The sequence below is a fragment of the Coregonus clupeaformis genome, chromosome 37, assembly GCF_020615455.1.
Source record: "Coregonus clupeaformis isolate EN_2021a chromosome 37, ASM2061545v1, whole genome shotgun sequence".
NCBI classification, from domain to species: Eukaryota; Metazoa; Chordata; class Actinopteri; order Salmoniformes; family Salmonidae; genus Coregonus; species Coregonus clupeaformis.
In genome coordinates this window covers 1245001-1262890 of record NC_059228.1, presented here as the reverse complement: position 1 = coordinate 1262890, position 17890 = coordinate 1245001, and the positions used below count along the sequence as shown (strand labels likewise).

Genomic DNA, 17890 nt, shown 5'->3' with positions numbered 1-17890 from the left:
CACCACTGTGACCTGTACGCTCTTGTTGGCTGGTCCTCACTACATGTTCGTCGTCAAACCCACTGGCTCCAGGCCATCTATAAATCACTGCTAGGAAAATCCCCGCCTTATCTTAGCTCATTGGTCACCATAGCAGCACCCACCCGTAGTCTGCACTCCAGCAGGTATATCTCACTGGTCATTCCCAAAGCCAACACCTCCTTTGACCGCCATTCCTTCCAGTTCTCTGCTGCCAATGACTGGAACGAATTGCAAAAATCTCTGAAGCTGGAGACTCTTATCTCCCTCAATAACTTTAAGCATCAGTTGTCAGAGCACCTTACCGATCACTGCACCTGTACACAGCCCATCTGAAATTAGCCCACCCAACTACCTCATCCCTATATTGTTATTTATTTTGCTCTTTTGCACCCCAGTATCTCTATTTGCACATAATCTCTTGCACATCTAGCATTCCAGTGTTAATACTATTGTAGTTATTTTGCACTATAGCCTATTTATTGCCTTACCTCCATAACTTGCTACATTTGCACACACTGTATATATATTTTCTGTTGTATTTTTGACTTTATGTTTTTTACCCCATATGTAACTCTGTGTTGTTTTTATTGCACTGCTTTGCTTTATCTTGGCCAGGTCGCAGTTGTAAATGAGAACCTGTTCTCAACTGGCTTACCTGGTTAAATAAAGGTGAAATAAATAAAAAAATAAAAAAAATAATTGTAATTAGAAAACAGCTTAAACAAATGCAAACGCAGTTGGATACAGAACAAAAGACTGAATGACTGGGTCGTGTCTCTGGCAACCGAACCGATAGAACAAATGACCAGCCGGCTTGGGTAGCAACCCTAGATTTGTGTCGGCACTATATCTTGTGGAAGGATGAAAAAGTATGAATAAATTCATCAAAATAACATTTTTAATGAAAACATGTCAATCATTATTTGAATATGTTGGTAACCCGTTGTATAAAAGTGATAATGCCCTCGAAGCCAGTGTTTGGAGGATATATTGGCACAGTTTGCTGGCCCGGGCCTAACAACACCTTTGCCAATATATCCACAAAACACTGGCTTCTCGGGCATTATCACTTAACTGTATGTGCATCATGTAAAAACTGTTTTACGTTGAACCCAAAGTTGAAACCAACAAACAAACCAACACGCACACACAGGCACACACAGACAGACACACACACACACACACACATTAGGGCATTAAGTAAACATCATTAGTAGTGGAGACCGGGGTTAGTTGTCACACTTTTTACAAATTATTGTATTTCTCAGCACCAGTATATCTTACAAGACTATTTTCACTATTAGGAGAAAGACCAAGGTATTGGGTTGAAATGTGGAACATTGTTATCCTCATATCTTATTCCAACATGGAGTAATAAGCCATTAAATACACTCTGTCCGAGGTTGGTTGTCACACAGTATGGGGTTGGTTGTCACAGTGTTTGCCATTAGTTTTTCTGCAACAAATGAACCAATTTACAAAGTAACTTTTTGAAAAAGTAAAGCCTTTATTTGAAAAATAGGAAAGGCTTTATTTATTGAACAGTATTTCTATCTAACATTATACAAATAAATGTGAACAAATAAATTCAACATAGTTGAATATTTGCTTTGGCATTCTAGTTCTTACTCTACTGAAATTGTCATATCAATGCATAATAAAACAAACAACAGTAGGGTACTAGGTGGTAACAATGTCTAATTGCTGACACAAAAAATCAATGTTTGGAAAAATAATTGTATGTGGATGAAGATCATGCTTAAGCGAATAAACTGTTAAGGGAAATAAATGGCTACAGTTTACACTTTTTTAGTTATTTCATGAAATGTTGTTTTTAGGAAAGGGGTGTTTTTTTTAAGTACCAGGGTGTGTTAAAAGTGTGTTAAATCCATTTAATCCATTTAATTTACATATTCCTTAGTAAGTAATAGTAAGTCTAGTTGTCTTATTTTAATTATTTAAATGAAATATGGGGGGGAAATGTTTGTCACGACTTCCGCCGAGGCTGCCTCCCCTCCTTGTTCGGGCAGGCTTCGGCGTTCGTCGTCACCAGAGTACTAACCATTGCCGCCCCAATCATCATATCAATTGTCTTGTCAATCACACACACCTGGTTCTATTCCCCTAATTAGTCCATGTATAAGTGTTCCCTCTGCCCCCTTGTCCTTGTGGGTGATTGTTTGTTGTGGAGGTTAGTAGCTCGGTGGAGCTCTTGTATTTGGTATCGACAAGACTATTTTTCCTGTGTGCCTTGTATTTTCCAGTGCACCTGTTTTGTGCCCTGGAGTGTGTTTGACGCATTTCTGCGTAAACCTGTATTTTTACAGATTAAAGCCTGTTTCAGTGATTTACCCTCCTGCGCCTGACTCCTTCAACACTACCTTATCACAATGGTGTTCCACATGTCACCATTAATATCCACACTATGAGGAAATCTGGAAAGAATGGCGCCGGAGGGGATGGCTGCCGTTTTACGGGCTCCTAACCAACTGTGCTATTTTGTTAGTTTTTTTGCATTGTTTGTACATAAACTTGCTGCTACCATCTCTTATGACCGAAAATAGCTTCTGGACATCAGAACAGCGATTACTCATCTCAAACTGGACAAAGATTTTTTCTTTAATGAGTCCGAGATGAAGGATATACTGGTCTCCAGAGACCAGGCCCAAATCTCAGTAATTTGGGTGAAGAAATGGCGAAGATACAGAGGAAGGTCGGGTGCCTTGTTAGGATTCGTAGGCAAGTGAGTAAATCGCCATTACCATCGGTTCTATTGGCCAACGTGCAATCACTGGAAAACAAACTCGATGATCTACGGTCGAGACTATCCTACCAACGGGACATTAAAAATGATAATATCTTATGTTTCACCGAGTCGTGGCTGAACTACGACACAGATAATATAGAGCTGGCTGGGTTTTCCGTGCATCGGCAGGACAGAGCAGCTACGTCTGGTAAGATGAAGGGCGGGGGTTTGTGTCTATTTGTCAATAACAGCTGGTGCGCGATGTCTAATAAGAAGTCTTGAGGTATTGCTTGCCTGAGGAAGAGTACCTAATGATAAACTGTAGACCACACTATCTACCGGGAGAGTTTTCATCTATATTTTTCGTTGCCATCTATTTAATACCACAAACCGATGCTGGCACTAAGCCCGCACGCAACGAGCTGTATAAGGCCATAAGCAAACAAGAAAATGCTCATCCAGAAGCGGCACTACTAGTGGCCGGGGACTTTAATGCAGGCAAACTTAAATCCGTTTTACCTAATTTCTACCAGCATGTTACATGTGGCGCATACAAAGCTCTAACTCGCCCTCCATTTGGCAAATCTGACCATAACTCTATCCTCCTGATTCCTGCTTACAAGCAAAGACTAAAGCAGGAAATACCAGTGACTCGCTCAATACGGAAGTGGTCAGATGACGCGGATGCTATGCTAGCACAGACTGGAATATGTTCCAGGATTCATCCAATGGCATTGAGGAGTATACCACCTCAGTCACCGGCTTCATCAATAAGTGCATTGACGACGTCGTCCCCACAGTGACCATACATACATCTCCCAACCAGAAGCCATGGATTACAGGTAACATCCGCACCGAGCTAAAGGCTAGAGCTGCCGCTTTCAATGAGCAGGACACTAATCTGGACGCTTATAAGAAATCCCGCTATGCCCTCAGACGAACCATCAAACAGGCAAAGTGTCAATACAGGACTAAAATTGAATCCTACTACACCGGCTCTGACGCTCGTCGGACGTGGTAGGGCTTGCAAACTATTACGGATTACAAAGGGAAACCCAGCCGCGAGCTGCACAGTTACGCGAGCCTACCATACGAGCTAAATGCCTTTTATGCTCACTTCAAGGCAAGTGACATTGAAGCATGCATGAGAGCACCAGCTGTTCCGGACGATTGTGTGATCACGCTCTCTGTAGCCGATGTGAGCAAGACCTTTAAACAAGTAAACATTCACAAGGCCGCGGGGCCAGACGGATTACCAGGGCGTGTACTCAGAGCATGCGCGGACCAACTGGCAAGTGTCTTCACTGACATTTTCAACATCTCCCTGACCGAGTCTGTAATACCCACATGTTTCAAGTAGACCCAAGAATGCGAAGGTAACCTGCCTAAATGACTACCACCCCGTAGCACTCACGTCGGTAGCCATGAAGTGCTTTGAAATGCTGGTCATGGCTCATATCAACACCATCATCCCAGAAACCCTAGACCCACTCCAATTCACATACCGCCCCAACAGATCTACAGATGACGCAATCTCAATCGCACTCCACACTGCCCTTTCCCACCTGGACAAAAGGAACACCTATGTAAGAATGCTTTTCATTGACTACAGCTCAGCGTTCAACACCATAGTGCCCACAAACCTCATCAATAAGCTAAAGATCCTGGGACTAAACACCTCCCTCTGCAACTGTATCCTTGACTTCCTGATGGGCCGCCCCCAGGTGGTAAGGGTAGGCAACAACACATCTGCCACGCTGATCCTCAATACCGGGGCCCCTCAGGGGTGCGTGCTCATTCCCCTCCTGTACTCCCTGTTTACCCACGACTGCGTGGCCAAGCACGACTCCAACACCATCATTAAGTTTGCTGACGACACAACAGTGGTAGGCCTGATCATCGACAACGATGAGACAGCCTATAGTGAGGAGGTCAGAGACCTGTCAGTGTGGTGCCAGGACAACAACCTCTCCCTCAATGTGAGCAAGACAAAGGAGATGATGGTGGACTACAGGAATAGGAGGGCCGAACAGGCCCCTATTAACATTGACTGGGCTGAAGTGGAACGTGTCGAAAGTTTCAAGTTCCTTGGTGTCCACATCACCAACAAACTATCATGGTCCAAACACACAGAGACAGTCGTGAAGAGGGCACGACAACACCTTTTCCCCCTCTGGAGACTATCTACAGAATATCAGTAACATTTGAACTAAGTATCTACTAAACCTAACCTTAACCCTTATCCTAACCCTAAACTCAACTCTTACCCTAGCCCTAACCGTAACCTTAGCAAGCAGTTGCTTATCAACACATAGTTTGTTGATAGTATTGTGAAGGAAAAATTAAACGTAATGACAATTGTGTTAGACAACTGTACTGTGTGCTTTAAAGCTATTACCCAAGTTGAACTAGAACCAGACAAATCTGGATTTGAGGAAGTGGAGTATGAAACGTGTGTTATGCATTGAAGAGAGGGGTGGGGGGATGTATATCACCTGGATACCTGTATGTATGTCTTTTATAATAGATAAGCTTGCCAAGAAAACTCAGCAGAAAAGAGAATACTGATCTAAACCAGATGTTCCTTGCCTATATAAGCTATAATGTATTTGTGTCTAGGAGAGTCCAATGCTGGCTGGGTCCAGAAAAGGTCTCTCCTGCGTAGGTCACTTGTAGTTTTCTCGACTACAAGAGCTGATTTTTCTACAACAGTATCCGGACTACCAAATAAAGTGTTACCCAATTGTTTGGTTGAAAACAAGGAATGCCTTTTCAAACAGAAACAGGTGTGTGTGTGTGCATGTGTGTATGTGTGTGTGTGTGAATGTTGCTAACTCTCAGTTTTGACAAACAGGTCCAGACTGGACCAAATCTGAACCAATCATAGATGTCTATGTTACAAAGGTTTGGACAGCACAGTATACAGTAGAGCACAGCAGAGTACAGTACAGCAAAGTAAATAAAAGTAGAGAGTATTCAGTAGAGTACAGTAGGGTACAGTAAAGAAAAGTAAAGTAGAGTTAATTTCAGTACAGTACAGTACAGCACAGTAGGATGAAGTACAGTAAAGAAGAGTTCAGTATAGGGCTGGGTGATATGGCCAAAGCGGTATTTTTCAAATTTTTGACGGTATGATGGTATTTGACAGTATTTTATGTTTTTGAATAATACAAGTTTAAATTTGATTTTTGAGTAGTGCGTGACTCCTAGGGTGGCAACATACATTCTAAATGATTTCAATGGGTCTCTCTCCATTCTGATTGTTTTATACTGTTCAATTAAACTTCAACCAAAAATAGATTTCTGCATTTTCATCAATTTCTGCATTTCCTGCACTCATTGAGATAATTTCCACACTGCCACGTAGGGCTGCTCGATATGGGCAAAAAATCTAGGCCTTATTTTTAACCAAATGTTGCAATTGTGATTTGATTGATGATTTAGATCAAAACACTTGGGTGAACTGTTGGAACTGTAAAAATAATGATTATTCTAATTCTATAGTTAGAAGATAATAGTGGGCACTTTGAATACAGTGTTGTTTGACATGACAACGAATGAAAATGCCTGAGAGGAGTCATTGTGACAGGGTAGGAAGCAAAGTGTTGGTCAGTGTTTCCTTGGGGACCCTATGATCTTTGGCTCCATTCAATGTTTTCTCTTAGCTACTTCATGTAGCTAACATGTGCGCTTGAGAGACAGTGGGCAGGGCTAGGTTGTGTGGAAAGTGGCATGGAGAGAGAGAGCAGAGAGATGACTCAAGTAGTGGCGTAAACTATAAAAATTGACGTTAAACACAGCATATCACATTTAACAAACCAAACATACAAATACCGTTATAGAAGGTAAAGTAAAAAACCAAACAAGTCTGTGCATCAATACTGGTATATAGTAAAATACGGTATACAGCTCAGCCCTATTTCAGTACAGTAGAGTACAGTATTGTATCCTACTTTACTGAATTAACTCAACTGTACTGTACTCTAATGTACTGTACTCTACTGAATTAAACTCAACTGTACTGGACTGTATATTTACTCTACTTTGCTCTACTGTACTGTACTGTACTGTACTCTACTGAATGTAACTGTATTGCACTGTGGTGTACTGTACTCTGCTGAATTAAACTCCACTGGACTGTACTGTGCTGTACTGTGCTGTCCAAACTGGTGAAACATAGATGTCTTTTCAATGTCCGGAAAATAAGTATTCTAGGCGTCTTTTCAATGTAATTCAGCTGACGGGGTACATTGTTACAAAAGAACCCCCCCCCCGCCCCCCACCCCCGATGCTAATTAAGATGCTATTTACCACATGACTTGATCTATGGAAAAAATTTAACACATTTTAAATAAAGCTCTCACTTTCCTGTTTTCAAAATAAGTAATTGTTTATGGATACTCCCATCATACAACTATTTATGAAAGAAATAACAAGCATGTGAATATTTACTTTCACCCATGAAAAATGCTAATATTCCTCTCACCTCAATGTTTTGTGATCCTGACCTGAATTGACCACATGGATGACCTCTCCTATAGAGGATACACATTTTTATCTTGAAATAAAAAATGTACACAGCTCCCTTTGTGATAGGCACTGTGACAACCAACCAATGAGACAACCAACCCCAGTCTCCCCTATAATTAGTATATTTATGATGAGAAGTGTGGTGGTAACCATTGTGTTGTTGTGCAGGTAAGATCGTAGCCAACCAGATGGTGGACTTTGAGCAGGTGCAGTGGCTGAACTTCACAGTGAGAGCTCAGGACCACGGCAGTCCACCCAGAGTGGCTGAGCTTCCTGTCTACCTGCGTATAGTAGACATCAACGATAACAAGCCCATCTTTACACAACCCTCTTACAAGGTACCAAAAATACTGATTCATAACATACACTGCAAAGTGTGTCACACTTTATGCGTCAGCATACTTCGGTTCAGCTGGTGCCAATAGGCGAACTGAACGAGTGTACTCACATACTACCTTAAAAGACATTCGTTTGAAAATAGAGAAAAAAGCGGCAATAGTATCTTTTGTCCTTCTTGAGACGCCATAGAATTAATCAAAGATAACTCAAGAAATCTGTCATTAATTTCGACGTTGCAATTTTACATCTAACTAAGATGTTTGGTGCAGTATTTCTCAAATAAATAATGTTGCATGAAAACGATTTGTCTCTTGTTGAATGACACTTCATTGAATAATCCCTACTGTTGACCAATCACCAACGAAGGGGCATAGACTTTGGCTACCGACTTCAGCTTGCCTTGAGAGAAAACATTTGTGTGCAAGAACAGCCGAAAACGCTTGCCAAAGACCAAAACAAACAAAAACGTCACAATGTCGTCATTATATACAGTGCTTTCGGAAAGTATTCAGACCCCTTGACTTTTTCCACATTTTGTTATGTTACAGCCTTATTCTAAAATTGATCAAATTGTTTTTTTTCCCCCTCATCAATCTACACACAATACCGCATAATGACAAAGCAAAAACAGGTTTTTCACATTTACATAACTATTCAGATCCTTTACTCAGTACTTTGTTGAAGTACCTTTGACAGCAATTACAGCCTCGAGTCTTCTTGGGTATGACGCTACAAGCTTGGCACACCTGTATTTGGGGAGTTCCTCCCATTCTTCTCTGCAGAACCTCTCAAGCTCTGTCAGGTTGGATGGGGAGCGTCGCTGCACAGCTATTTTCAGGTCTCTCCAGAGATGTTAGATCGGGTTCAAGTCTGGACTCTGGCTGGGCCACTCAAGGACATTCAGAGACTTCTCCCGAAGCCACTCCTGTGTTGTCTTGGCTGTGTGCTTAGGGTCGTTGTCCTGTTGGAAGGTGAACCTTTGCCCCGGTCTAAGGTCCTGAGCGTTCTGGAGCAGGTTTTCATCAAGGAACTCTCTGTTCATCATTCAGGCCAAAGAGTTCAGTCTTGGTTTCATCAGACCAGAGAATCTTGTTTCTCATGGTCTGAGAGTCCTTTAGGTGTCTTTTGGCAAACTCCAAGCGGGCTGTTATGTGCCTTTTACTGAGGAGTGGCTTCAGTCTGGCCACTCTACCTTAACGGCCTGATTGGTGGAGTGCTGCAGAGATGGTTGTCCTTCTGGACGCTTCTCCGATCTCCACAGAGGAACTCTGGAGCTCTGTCAGAGTGACCATCAGATTCTTGGTCACCTCCCTGACCAAGGCCCTTCTCCCCCGATTGCTCAGTTTGGCCGGGCAGCCAGCTCTAGGAAGAGTATTGGTGGTTCCAAACTTCTTCCAATTTAGAATAGAGGCCACTGTGTTCTTGGGGACATTCAATGCTGCAGGAATTTTATGGTACCCTTCCCCAGGTGTGTGCCTTTCCAAATCATGTCCAATCAATTGAATGTACCACAGGTGGACTCCAATCAAGTTGTAGAAACATCTCAAGGATGATCAATGGAAACAGGATGCACCTGAGCTCAATTTCGAGTCTCATAGCAAAGGGTCTGAATACTTATGTAAATAAGATATTTTGTTTTAGATTTTTAATACATTTGCAAAAATGTATATCATCCTGTTTTCACTGTTTCATTGTGTGTAGATTGATGAGGAAACATTTTAGTTTAATCAATTTTAGAATAAGGCTGTAACGTAACAAAATGTTGAAAAAGGGAAGAGGTCTGAATACTTTCCGAATGCACTGTATGCACAAACTGTTTCGGATGGGAAGCATGCGGACGCCTTTAGTAGTACTCACTTGATATTGTTTCTATTGTGATGGTCTGAGTTTGTGCGTGTGTGCATGTGCGTATGCTGATGTTGTTGTGTCACGCTGTCCCTCTGCAGAAGCCAGTGTTTGAGGATGTTGACTTGGGCACGGTCATAGTGAGAGTCAGTGCCACAGACGCAGACTCGGGCCTCTTCTCTGTCATCGAGTACGGCCTGGTAGACGGAGAGGGCAAGTTTGGCATCACTCCCTCCACTGTGAGTTCTGTAATATGTTTTAACACGAATAAACACACACACACACTTTGCAGTGCTTGAAGTGGATTACTTTTTACTTCACATATCACAGCACTTCACAAATTGGTGCAGGCAATTGAAATATACTGTTTATATTTAGGAGCCGGAACTTTTAAGCCAGTATTCTGTAGGAGGTGACGGTACTCGAGCAGTAGAAAATTCAAGGTGCTGGTACCCGGTACCAGTGTGCACCTGCCCAATTCAAGCACTGCACTTACGCACAAACACACATACATACACACGCACACACACAAACACAGACACAAACACACACACTCTCTCCTCTCTTTTGTTTTCACTCTCTTTTGTACTCTTTCTCTTTCAAAGAAAATGAACTGACTCATCTACAATGAATGTACAAAGCATTAGGAACACCTTCTTAATATTGATTTGCACCCCTCTTGCCCTTAGACCAGCCTCAATGTATTGGGGCATGGACTCTACAAGGTGTCGAAAGCGTTCCACAGGGATTCTGGCCCAGGTTGACTCCAGTGCTTCCCACAGCTGTGTCAAGTTGGCTGGATGTCCTTTGGGTGGTGGACCATTCTTGATACACACGGGAAACTGTTGAAACCCAGCAGCGTTGCAGTTCTTGGCACACTCAAACTGGTGCGCCTGGCACCTACTACCATACCCTGTTTAATGGCACTTAAATCTTTTGTCTTGCCCTTTCACCCTCTGAATGGCACACATACACAATTCATGTCTCAATTGTCTCAAGGCTTAAACATCTTTATTTAGCCTGTCTCCTCCCCTTCATCCACACTGATTGAAGTGGATTTAACAGGTGACATCAATAAGGGATCATAGCTGTCACCTGGATTCACCTGGTCAGTCTATGTCATGGAAAGAGCAGGCGTTCCTAATATTTTGTACACTCAGTGTATGTTGAATGATCATCGAAATTGCACTTAAATGTGGAATATGGGACCTGGAATGATACATCTTACTAGCCTAAGAAGACAGACATTTTCAGATACAAGTTGACTTTGTAGAGGTAAAGGAGGAGACTCGAGTCCAAGGTTGCGGTCGGAATAATAACTTTAAAGGATCACTTTACTCAAAAACTATATTTTGGTGTGTTATTCATTAGTCCACTGTTAATACAATCCCCCAAAATGGTCAGGTTTTTTAAGGTGGAGCACTCTCAACACAGAGCAAAAACTGTGATGATGATGCTGCCTTTTAAATCATATAAGTGAACTATCTCTTTAACGCAGAGCTCCTTGGGTAGAAGCAGTCACACTTGATGCAAAGGCTAGTACAAAATGAAACGTCCTTAATCTAGAGGTTTTATAAGTATGCGTTGATCACTTCAGTGTCACAATTATGTACATTATTTTTGTCATAAAACAGACATTACATTCTTGTAAGGAGGATGAACTTTTGTCACAGAGTTTGTTTTTCTGCCTATTACGGAAGCCTAAATGTGCTATGTCTGCTGCTTTGACTCCTGTCAGTCTTCTGCATTTCATTGGAGTAGGGTGTAGTTGCCCGTAGACACTGATCTTGTGCAGTTTTGCATTTCCACTAATGGTTAAAGGGTAGGTAGTATAAACGTAACCACATGTAACATATGGATTTTCATTAGTATACGCATCAAAAGTCCCAATGCAAAGTTACACCTTATATTTCTATTTTTCGAGTTATTACATATAACCGATCAGAATTCCGAAATCATGCCGGAAAATGTTTTTGCGGGGTGCGACATTATATGGAGGACGCGGCAAGCCAGCCTATTCCCTATAATGTAAACTCCAACAGAAATTACTTCAAATGTATAACTTCAAATTAATCAAAATCGTTTTCACTAGGGTCGGGACGATACCAGTATCGCGGTACTCATTAGTATTGTGGCAAGAAAACTAAACATGAAGCTGATTTAACTTTTTTAGGAAAACAGCCCTAATGTTGAAAACAAAAATCATTAGATTGTCATCCAGAGTCACATTTATTCATTTCCTAACCTATAGCACATAATATTTTACATACAGCAGGTTTTTAAAGGACAAAAGAGTTTGGTCTGCCTCCTGTTTTCATTTTTGCAATGGAAAAAATATTGTGATTCTGGTATCGTACTGGCCCTTGTGCAAATTATTTTGTTTAATTTTAAGTTATACATTTGAAGTAATTTCTGTTGCACTCATGACTACTGGCTTCAATTACATTTTCAGGCAATTTACAAGCAAATATTTATGAATGTATTGGTACAAATCAGCTTGCAAGGTTGCTAGCCAACTAGCCAACTAGCCAACTGCTATCAACACCTAGCTTACAGTTACATTTTAGTTAGTTTAGAGGTCTATAGATGCCATGGCGTCCTAGTAGCAGCCTAAGCACAGAGCTCCTGTAAATGTGTTCATATTTAGTTTTTTTAAAGTTTTTTTTTATTATTGTTGATTTTTAAATCAACATTGAGTTTTTATTTAATATATCTGGTGTTTTTGAGCCATTGATTTGCAGATTGACTGACAGGTTAACACTTTTTGGCTTGGATAGCTAGCTAGCTGGCTAATGTTTTGGTTTGAAAAATGCATATGGACACAGTACCAGCTTTTTTGTTTCACCTGGCTGCCAATTCCTGATCTTCTGAGAACATAATTTGAGAAGTTGCCTGAAGCGTGAGCGGAATGGGAGACAGAGTAATACAGCAGTGCTGAGGACAACTGGCTACTATTCAGAACTTTGTGTGGTGAGCTTTCTGGCGCCCAGAGCTGCTGAGGCATCACCCAAGTGGGTGCTACACAGAGTGGAATCGAAGAAGTCCAGTGGCTATAAGTCAGGCTGGTTCCCATACTTTCCCTATACATGATCATCAGCAGACTCCATCACCATCATCTACCATCGTCTGACCAGCTCTCTCTGCCATTCACTGTCCTTTTACATCTTCGGAGGATGCAGCTTTCAGATACTTGGCCTCTATTGGTTGACATGTCATGATATATTGCTTGTTTGTTTTTTGCTTTTGAAATGCTTTGAGAGTCTATGAAAAGCGCTATAGAAATGTAATACATTATTATTATTATTATTATTATTATTATTATTATTATTATTATTATTATTATTATTACATTAAATACATAACGCCATCTAACCATCAAAAAATGTTACCGGTATATGCAGTTATCTTAGCCAGCAAACCAGCCAGCTAAAGTTAGTTACAGTGCCCTCCATAATTATTGGGACAGTGAAGCATTTTTTCTTCTTTTGGCTCTATACTCTACTCTTAGAGAGTCAGCTAATCCAATAGCGATATAGTGAGGTAAATCCAAAGTAGATACATTCCAGAGGCAATAATCCAAAGGCGGCATTGGGAAAAGGAGACGAGGGGAAGAGTCAACAATAAGACGGCGATCAGAGGAAGGCTCCAGGAAATGATCACAACAGCAGTCAGTCAGCTACTGTAGCGCGCTAGTACTAAGCCAAGGTTGAAGAACTCTGTAGCCTACTTCACAGAGATCATGCAGAACCCTTGTGTGGAGAATCTGATTGGTTGTTTACATCACACCTCCTCATGATTGGTCGATTGTATACCCACCATTGCCAACACTCGGTCTGCATGGCTAGTGGCTAACTAACTTGAGCTAGCTAACCCAGTGTAGATTATAGATATGATGTTGAGAACGAATGCATTGTGGGTAGTTTGGAAAACAAATCATAACTACAGTTGAAGTCGGAAGTTTACATACACTTAGGTTGGAGTCATTCAAACTCGTTTTTCAACCACTCCACAACGTTCTTGTTAACAAAATATAGTTTTGGCAAGTCGTTAGGACATCTACTTTGTGCATGACACAAGTAATTTTTCCAACAATTGTTTACAGACAGATTATTTCACTTATAATTCCCTGTATCACAATTCCAGTGGGTCAGAAGTTTACATACACTAAGTTGGCTGTGCCTTTAAACAGCTTGGAAAATTCCAGACAATGATGTCATGGCTTTAGAAGCTTCTGATAGGCTAATTGACATCATTTGAGTCAATTAGAGGTGTACCTGTGGATGTATTTCAAGGCCTACCTTCAAACCCAGTGCCTCTTTGCTTGACATCATGGGAAAATCAAATCAAAAGAAATCAGCCAAGAACTCAAAATAAATTGTAGACCTCCACAAGTCTGGTTCATCCTTGGGAGCAATTTCCAAATGCCTGAAGGTACCACGTTCATCTGTACAAACAATAGTACGCAAGTATAAACACCATGGGACCACGCAGCCGTCATATCGCTCAGGAAGGAGACGCGTTCTGTCTCCTAGAGATGAACATACTTTGGTGCGAAAAGTGCAAATCAATCCCAGAACAACAGCAAACGACCCTGTGAAGATGCTGGAGGAAACAGGTACAAAAGTATCTATATCCACACAGCAAAACTAGTCCTATATCGACATTACCTGAAAGGCCGCTCAGCAAGGAAGAAGCCACTACTCCAAAACCGCCATAAAAAAAAGCCAGACTACGGTTTGCAACTGCGCACATGGGGACAAAGATCGTACTTTTTGGAGAACTGTCCTCTGGTCTGATGAAACAAAAATAAAACTGTTTGGCCATAATGACCATCGTTATGTTTGGAGGAAAAAGGGGGGTGGCTTGCAAGCCGAAGAACACCATCCCAACCATGAAGCACGGTGGTGGCAGCATCATGCTGTGGGGGTGCTTTGCTGCAGGAGGTGACTGATGCACTTCACAAAATAGATGGCATCATGAGGAAGGAAAATTATGTGGATATATTGAAGCAACATCTCAAGACATCAGTCAGGAAGTTAAAGCTTGGTCGCAAATGGGTCTTCCAAATGGACAATGACTCCAAGCATATTTCCAAAGTTGTGGCAAAATGGCTTAAGAAAACAAGGTCAAGGTATTGTAGTGGCCATCACAAAGCCCTGACCTAAATCCTATAGAAAATGTGTGGCAGAACTGAAAAAGCGTGTGCGAGCATAGATGCCTACTAAACTGACTCAGTTACACCAGCTCTGTTAGGAGGAATGGGCCAAAATTCACCCAACTTATTGTGGGAAGCTTGTGGAAGGCTACCCGGAACATTTGACCCAAGTTAAACAATTTAAAAGCAATGCTACCAAATACTAATTGAGTGTATGTAAACTTCTGACCCACTGAGAATGTGATGAAATAAATAAAAGCTGAAATAAATCATTCTCTCTACTATTATTCTGACATTTCACATTCTTAAAATAATTTGGTGATCCTAACTGTACCTAAAACAGGGAATTTTTACTAGGATTAAATGTCAGGAATTGTGAAAAACTGAGTTTTAATCAGCTGTCTGGGTGGCTGGTCCCACAGGTGAAGAAGCCGGATGATGTGGAGGTCCTGGGCTGGCGTGGTTACACGTGGGCTGCGGTTGTGAGGCCGGTTGGACGTACTGCCAAATTCTCTAAAATGATGTTGGTTGCAGCTTATGGTAGAGAAATTAACATTCATTTATCTGGCAACAGCTCTGGTGGACATTCCTGCAGTCCGCATGCCAATTGCATGCTCCCTCAAAACTTGAGACATCTGTGGCATTGTGTTGTGTGACAAAACTGCACATTTTAGTGGCCTTTTATTGTAACCAGCACAAGGTGCACCTGTGTAATGATTATGCTGTTTAATCAGCTTCATGATATGCCACACCTGTCAGGTGGATGGATTATTTTGGCAAAGGAGAAATGCTCACTAACAGGGATGTAAACAAATTTGTAAACAACATTTGAGAGAAATAAGCTTTTTGTGCTTATGGAACATTTCTGTGATCTTTTATTTCAGCTCATGAAACATGGGAACACTTTACATGTTGCGTTTATATTTTTGTTCAGTGTAATTTAAAGCTACATTTGGTAATGTATTGGACACTATAAAGACTAGCTAGGTTTTGCAATAGCTATATACCATTTGCTGTAGTTGCTAGCATGTTGAATTATACAGGAAAGAGAGACTTTCTGACAACAAGTAGCCACTGGTCGGGTCCGATTTGATTCACTGCGTGGAGACACTGCGTGGAAGAGTGGTCCCAACTGCTAGAGAGAAGATGAGAGCGTGCAGGAGGTTCAGCCCCGTCCTGGGATGGGCGACGCATGTGTGAGGATGGCCGTGTGATGGCTGCCTGGTGGAATTGGAGGATCTGTTCTGTCTCTGTGTGGCAAGGCACGTGTGGGAAGGCCATGTGATGGCCATACGGTGGAAGCGGGAGGCTCTGTTTCGTCCCGACGTGACGAAACACTGTGGGGAAGGCCATGTGATGTCCGTATGGTGGAAGCGGGAGACTCTGTCCTGTCTCGCCATGGCGAGTTGCATGTGAGGAAGGCCATGTGATGGCTTTGCGGTGGACGCAGAACATTCGGTTCCATCTGGGCCTGTGTAGCAGACTGCGAGAAGGGAACCGGAGGTGTGGAGTGTAGGGAGGAAGTTCAGGAGGTCAAGGGTTTTGGTCCAGGCAAGGTGCCAGAGCTCCATTAGGGCGCCATGTTGGACTGGCCAAGTTGCACTTCGGTGAATGAGCCGAGTCATCCACTCGACCTGGAGAAAAGTGGAATATGTTTTGAGTGAATATGGAATGGAGGATCTTACAGAACTTTTGGAAAAGCTTGAGTAGGAAATTGAACGGGACGAGAGTGAGGATGGATTTACTGTGGTGGCAGGTGCAGTGATGAATGCTGAGAAGTTGAGTGAAGAGGGAAGCAGTGTGGTGAGGAAGGTTGCTGTCAAGTGCAAAAAGAGGGATACGTGCTCCGGTAGTTCAGAGATGGAACCTGGCGAGAGTGAGGATGATGTACCTGCGGTGAGGACCGCTGAGTTCGGGCCTCGTCCCGAGGATGGTAAGGATGATTCTGGCCCAGTGGGAGTGAGATTTGTAGAGAGAATGGATCCTTGCATTCTGGCTGATCCATATGTGGTGTCAGGTTGGGTGGAGAAGAGGTTGGGGAATGTTGAGTTAGTGAAGGTAACTTGCGGTGGACTCGTGTTGATTTATTGTGTTTACTCTGCCCAGAGGGAGGTGGCACTCCAGATTATGCGATTAGGGACAAGAATTGTGAGTTGCTTTGCTCTCCGGAGCAGGGCACCAATGAAAGGAGTGATAATGGAGGTGTTATTTAGTGTTGAGGAGGAGCAGTTCAATTGGAAGATTCCTGGTGTCTGTGACGCCCAACGTTTGGTGAGACGTAGATCCGGTGGAGAGCGTGGGGAAACGGTATAGACATTGTCTTTCATGCTGAGTTTTGATGCAGAGTCTTTGCCAGATAAGGTCAGTGTAGGAAGTGTCAGTTATCCCATGGGAGCTTTTGTTCCGAAAATACTACAGTGTTTTAGGTGTCAAGTTTATGGGCATGTTGCAGCAGATGCCTAGATGTGAGAAGTGTGCAGGAGGGCATGAGACGAAGAAATGTGTGGTATCGGTGGAGAAAGTTATGTGTGTTAGTTGCGGGGGTGCACATGGGGCTGGAGATTGGAGGTGTCCAGTGAGAGAAAGGCAGATTGAGGTTGCTAGGGTTAGAAGAGTACAGAAAGTGTTGTATGCCGAAGCAGTGAAGAGAGTGGTAGAGGAAGATGGGTACATGGTGAGAGATCCTGAGAGGATTCCTGTGAGTAGGCAGAGACCCAGAGAGAGTGATGGGAAGAATATGTGTTTCAGTAAGGTGGGCTTTTTAGCATTCATAGCCATGGTTGTCAATTGTACTGCAGAAATGGTTCAAAAGTCACAGAAAATAGAGGTTTTGGTGGCAGCAGCAGAGAAGTACTTGGAATTGCAAGGATTTATGGCAGAACAGATGAAGGGGGTGTTGAGTAGTAGTGTTATGTCCTCTCAGACCGTTAGTCTGGAGTAGGACTAGATAGGGTTAAATAGTGGAATGGGGTGGTGTTTTTTTTAGAGAGGGCTAATAGTTGGCAGGGCAATTTTCCTTTTTCCCAATTTTGTATTACCATATCAAATAATTTAATATAGGTAGGCCGTGAATGGCCTCACACATCAGTACAGTAGGTGGCGGTGTATGCACCTAAAAGTTGGATGCGATCCGCCAACCAAATCCCAAAGAAGAAGAAGAAGGAGTTCCTGCTCTGGCTGCTTTCCAATACTGACGACAAGCCCATATATGGAAGTTCCTGCTGTGGATTGATGGGTTGTCTAAAGCTTAAACT

General features: G+C 42.4%; 1 protein-coding gene across 1 annotated transcript in view; it reads left to right on the top strand.

Moving 5' to 3' along the window:
- cdh23 (cadherin-related 23) overlaps positions 1-17890 on the top strand; it is a 190860-nt gene that overhangs the window by 159231 nt on the left and 13739 nt on the right. Inside the window, exons 30-31 of the mRNA XM_045211457.1 lie at positions 7466-7635; positions 9583-9720. Coding sequence (XP_045067392.1) covers positions 7466-7635; positions 9583-9720 — 308 coding nt within the window. The remainder of the gene's footprint in view (positions 1-7465; positions 7636-9582; positions 9721-17890) is intronic.